The 13009-nt window shown below is 38.2% G+C and overlaps 1 protein-coding gene across 1 annotated transcript in view; it reads left to right on the top strand.

Annotated features, from left to right (window-relative positions):
• The window catches only part of FBXO15 (F-box protein 15), a 156030-nt gene that overhangs the window by 44563 nt on the left and 98458 nt on the right, over positions 1-13009 (top strand). The window contains exon 3 of the mRNA XM_063450479.1: positions 11579-11680. Within this exon, the coding sequence (XP_063306549.1) occupies positions 11579-11680 (102 nt within the window). The remainder of the gene's footprint in view (positions 1-11578; positions 11681-13009) is intronic.

Below are 13009 nucleotides of genomic sequence, written 5' to 3'. Positions count from 1 at the left end.
GTAACAAAAGGGACAAGCCATTTTTTAGTTACATAAATGAGAAAAGGAAAGTAAAACAAGGATTTGCTAGATTAAAAACAAAAGAAGGAAGGTATATAGAAGAGGATAAAAGCCTAGCTGACTGCCTCAAGGAATATCTTTGATCAGTATTTACAGATGAAAATGAAGAAAAGGGACCTCCATTAGGAAAAAGGACAAATGAGTCATTTGTTACATGTGAGTTTACAGAGGAAGAGGTTCTATTTCAACTGTCAAAAGTAAAGACAAATAAGTCAATGGGACCTTATAGAAAACACCCAAAGTTATTAAAAGAGCTTAGTGTTGTGCTAGCAAAACCATTAACAGATTTATTTAAGCAATCATTAACAGGAGTAGTCCCAGAAGATTGGAAGTTAGCGAATGTTGTGCCCATTCACAAGAAAGGTAGTAGGGAGGAGTCGGACAACTATAGGCCAGTAAGCCTCACTTCAGTAGTGGGGAAAGTAATGGAAACCATGTTAAAGGATAGGATTGTTGAACATCTAAAATCACCTGGATTTCAAGATCAGAGACAACATGGGTTTACTTCAGGGAGATCATGCCAAACTAATCTTATTGATTTTTTTGATTGGGTAACTAAATAGCAGATCAGGGTGGTGCAGTAGACATTGCTTACCTAGATTTCAGTAAGGCTTTTGACACTGGTGCACATAGAAGGCTTATCAATAAACTGCAATCTTTAAGTTTTAAATAAGAGGGGCAAAGTTATTAAAATAATATCAGGAAGTATTAATTTACTGAGAAGGTAGTGGATGCATGGAATAGCCTTCCATCTGAAGTGGTAGAGGTTAACACAGTAAAGGAATTTAAACATGCGTGGGATGTTTAAATACATAAAGGGAATCAACACAGTAAAGGAGGAGACTATATTTAAAAGAAGAAAAACTATCACAACAAGAGGACATAGTCTTAAATTAGAGGGGCAAAGGTTTAAAAATAACATCAGGAAGTATTACTTTACTGAGAGGTTTTAGAGTGTTTTTTCCCAACTGTGTGCTATATATGATCAGCTTTTCTAGCATTACAGTAGAAGTCAATTAACAGCTTTTTCCTGACATAACCTAAAAGTATTGTATTTCTATGTTTCTATAAACTACCACAACAAGAGGACATAGTCTTAAATTAGAGGGGTAAAGGTTTAAAAATAATATCAGGAAGTATTACTTTACTGAGGGTAGTGGATGCATAGAATAGCCTTCCATCTGAAGTGGTAGAGGTTAACACAGAAAAGAGGTTTAAACATGCGTGAGATAGGCATACGACAATCCTAGCTATAACATAAGGACAGGGGCTAATGAAAGTATTTAGAAAATTGGGCAGACTAGATGAGCCAAATGGTTCTTATCTGCCGTCACATTCTATGTTTATATGTTTAACAAAGTACATTGTCTCATGTAGAAAGCTTTCCATTAGCTTATTATTACTGGTGCCTTTCTTCAAGGAAATACAACTTCTTTAATTTACTTTAAAGGACCACTATAGTGCCAGGAAAACATGCTTGTTTTCCTGGCTCTATATGATCATTGGGTCTCCCTCACCCTCTGAGTCCCCCTCCCGCTGGGCTCTAGGGTGAGGAAGGGGTTAAATTCCTACCTTTTTCCAGCGCTGGGCTCCCTCGGCGCTGAGGAATCTCCTCCTTCGGCCGTCATCGCTCAATGCTTTCCTATGGACGCTGGCGTATTCTCACTGTGAAAATCACAGTGAGAAGCGGCTGTCAATGAGACAGCCACTAGAGGCTGGATTAACCCATTTGTAAGCAGTTTCTCTGAAACTGCTATGTTTACAGCAGGCAAGGTTAAACCTAGATGGACCTGGCACCCAGACCACTTCATTAAGCTGAAGTGGTCTGGGTGCCTATAGTGGTCCTTTAACCCTGTGCTAATCTATGAGACATTTATTGCAGGGCATACTAAAAGTCTAAAAGTGAATGAATTGGAATCTTAAAGGCATACTTTATGCACCAAAACAACTAGCCTAAAGAAGCATGTCCCTGTACTGGTCACTACTAAATTCTACTTAAATCACGTTGTTTAGTTTTAGTTACACCTTCACTGGCTTCGACTGCACACTTCCTAAAGAGGAGCTGACTTTTTTTTTTTTTTACTTCTCTTACTGCAAAGTGTGTTTAATTTATAAGTCCTTATCTGCTCTGTTAACTGCCTGCATAAGCCTCCTGTGTGAGATTAAAGGTAATGTAATGGGACACTATAGTCACCAGAACAACTACAGCTTAATGTAGTTGTTTTGGTGAGTATAATCATGATATGCAGATATTCAGAGACTAGGCAGTGTTTACATTGCCCCTTGGGACACCTCCAAGTGACCACTCCTCAGATGGCCATTGGAGGTGCTTCCTGGCTCAGTGCTGCACAGTAGCCTTTACATGGGGACGCTGAATTTTCCTCATAGAGATGCATTGATTCTTTGACTTTTTGACTTATTTTAAGACATTTAAAATATATTTATTATATATATATATATATATAATTTGTGCAGGGAGTGCAGAATTATTAGGCAAGTTGTATTTTTGAGGATTAATTTTATTATTGAACAACCATGTTCTCAATGAACCCAAAAAACTCATTAATATCAAAGCTGAATATTTTTGGAAGTAGTTTTTAGTTTGTTTTTAGTTATAGCTATTTTAGGGGGATATCTGTGTGTGCAGGTGACTATTACTGTGCATAATTATTAGGCAACTTAACAAAAAACAAATATATACCCATTTCAATTATTTATTTTTACCAGTGAAACCAATATAACATCTCAACATTCACAAATATACATTTCTGACATTCAAAAACATAACAAAAACAAATCAGTGACCAATATAGCCACCTTTCTTTGCAAGGACACTCAAAAGCCTGCCATCCATGGATTCTGTCAGTGTTTTGATCTGTTCACCATCAACATTGCGTGCAGCAGCAACCACAGCCTCCCAGACACTGTTCAGAGAGGTGTACTGTTTTCCCTCCTTGTAAATCTCACATTTGATGATGGACCACAGGTTCTCAATGGGGTTCAGATCAGGTGAACAAGGAGGCCATGTCATTAGATTTTCTTCTTTTATACCCTTTCTTGCCAGCCACGCTGTGGAGTACTTGGACGCGTGTGATGGAGCATTGTCCTGCATGAAAATCATGTTTTTCTTGAAGGATGCAGACTTCTTCCTGTACCACTGCTTGAAGAAGGTGTCTTCCAGAAACTGGCAGTAGGACTGGGAGTTGAGCTTGACTCCAAACTCAACCCGAAAAGGCCCCACAAGCTCATCTTTGATGATACCAGCCCAAACCAGTACTCCACCTCCACCTTGCTGGCGTCTGAGTCAGACTGGAGCTCTCTGCCCTTTACCAATCCATCCATCTGGCCCATCAAGACTCACTCTCATTTCATCAGTCCATAAAACCTTAGAAAAATCAGTCTTGAGATATTTCTTGGCCCAGTCTTGACGTTTCAGCTTGTGTGTCTTGTTCAGTGGTGGTCGTCTTTCAGCCTTTCTTACCTTGGCCATGTCTCTGAGTATTGCACACCTTGTGCTTTTGGGCACTCCAGTGATGTTGCAGCTCTGAAATATGGCCAAACTGGTGGCAAGTGGCATCTTGGCAGCTGCACGCTTGACTTTTCTCAGTTCATGGGCAGTTATTTTGCGCCTTGCTTTCTCCACACGCTTCTTGCGACCCTGTTGACTATTTTGAATGAAACGCTTGATTGTTCGATGATCACGCTTCAGAAGCTTTGCAATTTTAAGAGTGCTGCATCCCTCTGCAAGATATCTCACTTTTTTTGACTTTTCTGAGCCTGTCAAGTCCTTCTTTTGACCCATTTTGCCAAAGGAAAGGAAGTTGCCTAATAATTATGCACACCTGATATAGGGTGTTGATGTCATTAGACCACACCCCTTCTCATTACAGAGATGCACATCACCTAATATGCTTAATTGGTAGTAGGCTTTCGAGCCTATACAGCTTGGAGTAAGACAACATGCATAAAGAGGATGATGTGGTCAAAATACTAATTTGCCTAATAATTCTGCACTCCCTGTAGTTCAGGTGGAAATAATCAAAGGCAACAGAATTCTGGACATATATTGTGCACGAAGAGGTTTCTCAACAGCAAATCAATTTGAGAAATGATATAGCATAATTAAGTGAATTAAGGTGCCTGTGATGCAATTACTTCTGCAAGAAGCTCAGTGTTTAAAAGAAAATAGCTGCAGAGAGACAGCTTGAAGTGCTTTATGTGTCCTTTTTTTTTTTTTTTTTTTTTTCATAATACAAAAAGTGCAGATTTCAATAGAAATTGGCATTTAAAAAATGTTTACTTGTTGCACCTCCCAGGCTGTCAGTCAGACAGACAACCGGTCCTTTTGTCCTTTTACTTCCTGGTTTGTTTAGCTCAATGAAGCTAATCTCAAAAGGCAGAATTTGCCCAGAGCACCTGCCTTGCAAAGGCTTCTCATTGTGCTCTATTAGGAAGTCTGTGATTTGACAGCCACGGAAATGTTGTGCTTGTGGAAAAATGGGAGAACGTGGAGAGGATGCTGACAGCATATCTGACACCCGAATTAAAAAATACAGAAATAAATTCATGGCTGATGCTGTTATTGACATTTTGATGTCATGTGTAATAGAAGAGACACATCTCATTGTTGCACAGAGGATTTTGGTGCCTTTTATAAGCTTATTTGATTTCCAGAACATGCATTTGCAAATAGTTACATGTTCCTAAACTGCAATGTTCTGGTCATTATCCTGAGCACAGATAGTGCTTGCTGTCTGTCCTGGCCAACAGTTAGTCTAACATTGGTGGCTAAATGCTCACTTCAGAAAGCAACAAAATAACATTGTATGTAATCGACACTTCAAACAGCGATTTTCCTCGTTAGATTTAAACTTTCCATTAAAAGTGATTTATACTTCTTCACTCAGGAATGTTGACTGACTGGCAAATATGTAGGGACAAGACAAAAACTTTCAGAGATATTGGTGAACAGCCTGTTCAACTTTCCCTTTTTCTCCCCTGGTTTCTTTGCTAGACACTTCATTTTGTTCCTGCACATTTAAACTTTTATTCAGGAACTAGGGGATCTGGGTACAATGTTGACCCCTATTGTCAGAATGTTATTTTTACACAGTCTCTATTCTTTTGCCCTCATATGTATCACTATTTGATAATAGTGCTATTATTACTGAGTATTGATTATGAGGACCCCTAGGATTTAAGACAAGAACTACATTTGTAGTCACTGGTTTTCCTCTATTTTCTTTCCGGACATTATTGGTAAATATGTATACCAAGAACACTACAACAGTATCAGCTACACCTAAAATTAATAGTGTAGTGAAACAACACTCATCTCAATAGATAGTGGAGACGGCTTCTTCGAGGGATATCCCAGATCTTATCCCTTTCGATACATGATAGACCCAACAAAAATATAGAGGATGCTGCTGTAAATCTACAAAAAAATAAAACATATAATAGTGTATAGATGGTATTAGTATGCGCTGATGGGTTACACTCACAGAATGGAGCTCAGTATTATTGCCTTAGGGTGCCTCCCCTGATGGAGATGGGTTCTGATCAAAGATTTCTCCTTCTGTGACAACAGCACTGCAGCAAGAAGGCCCAGACTCAATTATTGCTAAATAGCTGTCCTTGGTGAGAGTGACTTAAATAGTTGATTGATGGACTACTAACCGGAGACTTGTATTAACTATAATAGATACTAGTGTTTTTTTCATATAACAATTATTAATATTGTTAATGTTTACCTTTTCAACTTGGTTTATGAATCTCTAATCATTTTTAGGTTAAAACACCAGTAAACCAGTAAAAGTTTTAAATTTTACTACCTTTTTATTTTACTTTTTTTTTTTTTTTTTTTTATAGAGGTGCTAGAACCCCTCGGTCTGGTGGTAGACCAATAGTAATTCTTCAGGAATATATGTGAAAACTATGCACCTTACACTGCCATCAGCATTATAGATTATATTTGTAAAAAAAATAAAGTCTTATTTTAAAGTCTTAAAGTTGTAAATCAATACTGAGGGAAAAAAACTCTATTTTAATTGTGTATTGAAACCATAAAAGGGAGGAAAATAATGTACGGTTTGCAAGCTGACAAGAATATTTGTAACATTAGGTCAGATTAGAAAATAAAAGAAATAATATTTTTGGGCTTTTAAAACTTGTCATTCCCTTGTCAATATTCCAAACTTCATTGTTTAGTGAACAAATGTTTTTGTTTTCTTTACATTAACAAAATAGTAGTACAGTTACAGTACTGCACTAGAAACAGTTGCATAATAGATGTATATTGCCTCCAAGAGTTGTGTACACCAGACTGACTGACTTTCTCAAAACCAACTCTCTGCTTGACCCCCTTCAGTCTGGATTCCAACGATTTAATTGCTGCTAAATCTCGCGGCCATTACTCTATCCTAATTCTCTTTGATCTTTCTGCTGCCTTTGACACTGTTGATCATCAACATCTTCTTCGCATTCTCCGTAAGTTTGGTCTACGGGATACTGCTCTCTCCTGGTGCTCCTCCTACCTCTCCCAGCGCTCTTTCAGTGTTTCTTTCTCTGACTCTGCCTCTTCCCCGCAACCACTCTCTGTCTGCTTCCCCCAAGGTTCTGTCATTGGTCCCCTACTGTTCTCTATCCACACTGCCTCCCTTGGTAAACTCATCAGCTCCTTTGTCTTCCGTTATCATTTCTATGCCGATGACATGCAAATCTACCTGTCCTCTCCTGATCTCTCTCCCCCCATCTTGACTCGTGTCTCTGACTGCCTCTCTTCGATTTCCAAATGGATGGCTGCTCACTTCCTTAAACTCAACCTGTCCAAAACAGAACTTCTGGTCATTCCTCCCTCAAGTGTTACTACTCCCGTGTCTCTCTTCCTCCAAGTCAATGGCGCTACCATCACCTCTACCTTGCAGGCTTGCTGCCTGGCTGTTCTTCTTGACTCCAACCTCTCCCTTACCCCTCATGTCCAATTAATCGTCAAATCCTGTCGCTTCCATCTCAAAAAGCATCCGCCCCTATTTAACTCCGGATGCAGCTAAGGTGCTGGTCCATGCTCTTGTTCTCTCTCACCTGGACTACTGCAATACTCTTCTCAGTGGTCTTACGTGTTCCCAGATTGCACCACTGCAATCTATAATGAATGCGGCGGCGCGGCTCATTTTCCTGTCCGCCCGCACCTCTCACGCCTCCCCGCTCTGTCAGTCCCTGCATTGGCTTCCAGTTAGATATAGGGCTCAATTTAAAATTCTGGTGCTTGCTTACAAGTCCCTACATAATGCTGCTCCAACCTACCTATCCTCCCTAATACACAAGTATGTCCCGTCGAGGCCCCTACGCTCTGCCAAAGACCTACGTATATCCTCTGTCCGTACTTCCACCTCTAACTCTCGCCTCCATACTTCTACAAGAAAGCATATCAATTAAACTATTAGCAGGTTTTCATCCCCCACCCCCCATGACTCCTCTCCTCTCCTGCAACTGTCAAAAATTACCTACTAAGCCTCAATTAATGTTTTTCTAACAACCTACTTCGTACCCCTACTTTTACCCTCTGTGTCACTATACCCCACTCCCTCTAGAATGCAAGCTCATGGAACAGGGCCCTCCACCCTTTGTTACTGTATGTCCAGATGTCTGGTTACAATTACATGTATGCTAGTCCACGCATTGTACACGCATTGTATTTGATGGCGCTATATACATAATAATTATATATATATATATATATATATATATATATATATATATATATATATATATATATATATATATATATATATAAAAAAATAGTTTTGCACTCCACTTACAGGTGTAGTTGCCCGGTGCTTGTCAGCAGCAATGTAGAAACAGCAAAAAGATAGCACTCTCAGGACTTCCAAAGTTTAAAAGTAAAACTTAAAATTTAATGTCCAAAATACAAAATCAACGTTTCAGTTTGTCTTGCAAACTTTCATCAGGATCTATCTATATATATATATATATATATATATATATATATATATATATATATATATATATATATATATATATATATAAAAACAAAGTCGTTTTCTTTAATCAATGCCATCAAGTTCTGAACACTGCAAAATGTTGTACTAGCATAGGTAACAAACCTGAATATTTCCCATCTTCGATTCTTTCAAGCAAGCTAGATTGACAAGCTTCCTTTTTGCAAGAATAACTATCAATCAACACAAGACCTTGTGGGTCAGATCTGACATGCTGTGAGTTTTATGACTTGACTGTGGATGTTGAGTCTATTGGCTTGTGGAGGAGAACTGTGTGCGTTTTTTTTTTTTTTTAATGAGATAGAAATGATCTGACTGAGAAGCATGAGAGACTTCTGGGATTTTTGAAGTAATGGAATTGCGAAAGTATATTATGGAGCTTTAATGAATCTGCTTACCATCTGATTTGAGCTGTGTGCTTCTTTTGATAACCTCTGCTGTATTATTTTGCTGACCACGTACTTTACAGGTTATATTTCTTCCTGCCAAGTACTTGCTAATACCAGATGTTAAAGGGAGTCTCTAAACACCTGGAGCATTTTGCATATTAAAGCTCATGATGAAATAACCTAGTTGGCTTGATGTACACGATACGCATGTCCGGGTTTTGCAAAGCCAATGGAAATTGTTATAAAAAAACAGTGCGTGTTTGTGCTTCTCTCACAGTTAAATAGCTGTCAAAGATCGATCATGGATTTTGTCAGCATATAGAAGCCTCAGGAAGGCATGCCTTTCAAATGGGCAAAGATGGACGCTTGAAATTTAGGAGTGTGGCCAAGGGTGGGGCTGTCCTGAGAAACTTTAGGTGACTTGCTAATAACCTAAATTATGCAACAATGAATGTAATTTCAAACAATAATAATGTATTTTATGTACACAGACTGATTTCTAAACACAGGTATTATAGTTTGAAGACACATTACTATGAGTTTTAATGATGAAAGAGTTAGTGCTTAATTCTGAAAGAGTGGAACTCTGGTATACACTTTAGAGCTCCCCGAAAAAAGGGAAATCAACATAAAAAGGAAAACTGTCGATTCTGGTGTCATATCTGGCATATGAGAGGAGCAGTACAATTTTTTTTAAACATCAATTTGGTAGTGATGTGTAGATCAGAACTGAATAACGTAAAGTGTACTTGTCCTACTATATTGTAAGCCATAGAAGGGATGTTTCGGCCTATTGGACTTTTATCAAGTCATGAATTTGTGCACAATGCGAAAATATATAGTAAAAGTGTGTATAATATTTTTTTTTGTGTGTGTGAAGTCATGTCTCTAAACGGAGTGCAAAAAGTGTTGTAACTTAAAGGGGCACTATAGTGACCAGAAAAACTTCAGATTAATGTAGTTGTTCTGGTGTGTATAGTATGTCCCAGCAGGCATTTTAATGTAAACACTGCCTTTTCATAGAAAAGGCAGTGTTTACATTGCTGCTTAGGAACACCTCTAGTGGTAGTCACTTAAACGGTCACTAGAGGTGCTTCTTGTTTCAGTGCAGCACTGATGTTCAAAGTCTTCACGCTTTGCTTTGCATTGCGGTGCTGAACGTTCTCCATAGAGATGCATTTATTAAAGGCATCTCTATAAGGAGATGCTGATTGGTGCAGTACGGCATATTAGCCTCCCTATGCTCTCCTATGAGAATGCATTCTGACGATCTCAGCCAAAGAGGCGGACCTGAAGATAAGGCGGGGATGGAGGATGCGCCATCTCAAATGGATTTTAAACACTGTAGGGGGATAATTTGGGGGAAATGTGTCAGACTTGAGTTTGATAACAGGCCCCATTTTGTATATACTTCCAAACAACGGGTGATTTCTAGGAATGCATTAAAATGGATAAATCGCAGCATTGGGATGGTACCGAGTATAAAGGGGCTTCTAAACTAAAAGGTAAACTACTTTTACCTATTTACGTTGCAAAATTTTAGCAAAGTTTAAAACACTTTGCAAAAAAATGAAACCAACAAAATTGTAGTGTAGCGCTTCAAAAAATAAAAATAAATCAATATGAAGTTTAAATAAATGTAAAAACAAAATGAAAAAAAATGCTTCCTGTTTAAAGTGCATAAACACAAGTGCAACAAAAATTACTACCTTTGTCACATAGCACATTTGACTGTTGCACTAGCACTTTGAAGACAGTCAAAAAGGTGGTAATATTTGTTTATGCACTTTAAAGAAGAAGCATTTTTTCACATTTATTGAAACTACATATTGATACTTTTTCTTTTTTTTGGAGCGCTACACTACAATCTTGTTGGAATCACAGTATTTGCCTGCAGCGATCCCCTGGAAAAAGAGTGGTAGCCAAGATGAGGTGCTTATGCTAGCAGAACCCTATGCATGGCCTTTTAGTAATACTCATAACTAGGGTTAGTACACAAAATGCTTTCATTTCTGAGACATCAGTAAGGTGCCAGTTGTTTTTGCTATTGTAGTATGACCCAGTCTTAGCAGACAGATATCGGTTGGCATACAGATTGAATTGCACAGCCATAAGCTCAAATATGGTGTCCAACATGAAAAGCTAAAAATAGATGACTGACTCTCAAACCTTTTACACTTATTGAGATGCCAGGTCTAGCCATAAATGGGGTATTTGTAGGGCAGGAAAGTATGGGTACCCAACTTTCATCTGGAACTGCAGGGCATCCAAAGCGCCTTCTCGAAGATGGTGGTGGAGCACCATTACTGGAGGACTCATTTAGGGGCTCAATATCCGAGACGGTCACTGTCTGCGACATAAAACATGTCACTCGTTGAGCCTGCAAGAATGTCATAAGCCTCCTCCGCCGTATAATAGTGTCATTTTAGGTGATTTAATTGTTCTCCTACCTGCTTAATACCTACTGCCTCACCCAACCCCAATTCTGCCTTTCACCCACAGAAAACCCTACACCGAACCCAAAAGTTTCATAAAATAAATGTTTCCAGAAAAAACAGCTTTGATCGGTATGTTGGTCGATTTCAGGGTGCAGAGGGAGATCAAGAGAGTTAGTTTCATCATATTATGCTGTCCTAACAACTTTAACAGCATGAAGGGTTTTAAAGGATCTCTTCTAAAACGTAGTCTATAGTACTAAAGCTGGAGCGATCACCGTGGAATCCAGTGTAACTGGCAGGCTTTTCCAATTGGTGACTTGTCCATTTTTCTTTTTGGAATAAAAGACGTTTATAAATCTCCCCCAACCAAGTTTTTGAAAATTAAATTAAAATATATCATGGATGACAGAACCACTTTTCTGATGATTAATTTCTCGGCATAGGTTTGCACTCTGTAAAGACTAAGAAATAAGCCTTTGGGAGATTGAATGGTTTCCTCAATTATCAATCTTGTCAATTGGTGATTGTCTTGGCATTCTGCAATGTCCTTTATAGTGACCTAGGAAGCCTATTGCATGTTGCTTGTTTAGCCTTTTCAGAAATTTTGTATAAACCTTTACTTCTAGTACAGGCAAATACTTCATTTTTCCCCCTTATTTTATATTTACAGATTTCCAACTCAGAAGGCATTTTCACCCAAAACTTGTGGGAAAAAATATGGCAGATTAAATACAGGAAAACATTCTTCTAAAAGAAGCTCATACATAGACAGGTAAGTTGATTCATAGTGTTTGCCCTTTCCTAAAAATGTAGCCATAGCTCTAATGGTGTGAATGGTGGAGACCAATGGTATGATAACTGTACTCATTAGAGTAATTTCTTCATCAGCATTAAATAAGAGCTTCCACAGTACATGAAGTAAAGAAAAAGATAACTATATGCCACTACCCCAGATAAAGTAAATGAAGATTCCTTAATTAAAAACTAAAAAAAAAAAAAAAAAAAAAAAATTATGACAAAAATGGCAGGAAACAAATGACTCACTACATCATGGCAATAGATGTGCTCCGAGTTCTCAGTGCCAGGAGCAATGTTCCTCCTATTCTAAAACTCTAACAAAATAATAGTACTGTACTCAAAAGAACGTAAAGAAACACTATAGTGTCAGGAATACAAACCTGTATTCCTGACACTATAGCTCTAAAATTGACATTTAGGTGGTCTCGCCCACTCTCCCTGCTCTCCCTGTAGTAAAATTGTTTTACTCCCCTTTCTCAACATCGAGAAAGAGTCCAGTAGAGCTGTGAAACACATTCAGCTCCCAATTTCATTGAGTCCCCCACCCCTCTCTTTTTTGATGCCCAGTTCAGATATGTGTTAGCTAGAATTCTTATCGATGCTGCTTATTATGGTGGGCATTCTTCAGATATCTTTTTTTCCCCATTATTTTGAGTGCGGTACTGACATATTGTGAGAATGTCCACAGCACAGCTCCAGTAGCCGATTTTCATTTTTTTTATTTGTCCTTAAGAAAATGTTTAGCATAAAACAAAGTTTGCTTTGGTATGTTCAACCAAGCTGTCATACAGGGTAACATTTCAATGTAACATTTGCAACTAAGTGACATAATGGAATTGATAAGTCTGAATATTTTTGCTTTGCACTATGTAGTAAATATGGCAGGTTGCAAAGGCTAGTGACCTCTCACAACATGGATCATCACTGATTCAATATAACTGCACAATGCCCTGTATATTAATATAATAAAGATTTCAGATGTAATGCAACTTGTTTTTATGCTCATATTAATGTGTGCATGTGTATATATTACACACAGTTGTAATCAAAATGATTCAGCATCCATTGACCAGAAGCTGGTGTTTAAAATATTTTTGGCGCTACCTATACCCTGTCATTTTTTGCTTTAATTTGTTTTTAAGGAGTCTGTTGAAGGAACCCCTTATCATTAGGTGTGGTGCCTTTTATTTTGTTTTCACTTTTTTGTTAGTTATTTAGCGCTGCTCCACATTTTTTCTCTTTGTTCTTTTGGCTTCCAGAAGCTGGTGTATGAATGGTAGGAACCACAAAAGGGTGCCTTACT

This window comes from Pelobates fuscus, chromosome 4 (assembly GCF_036172605.1).
Source record: "Pelobates fuscus isolate aPelFus1 chromosome 4, aPelFus1.pri, whole genome shotgun sequence".
In the NCBI taxonomy this organism is placed as follows: Eukaryota; Metazoa; Chordata; class Amphibia; order Anura; family Pelobatidae; genus Pelobates; species Pelobates fuscus.
This window is presented reverse-complemented; position numbering and strand designations above follow the sequence as displayed.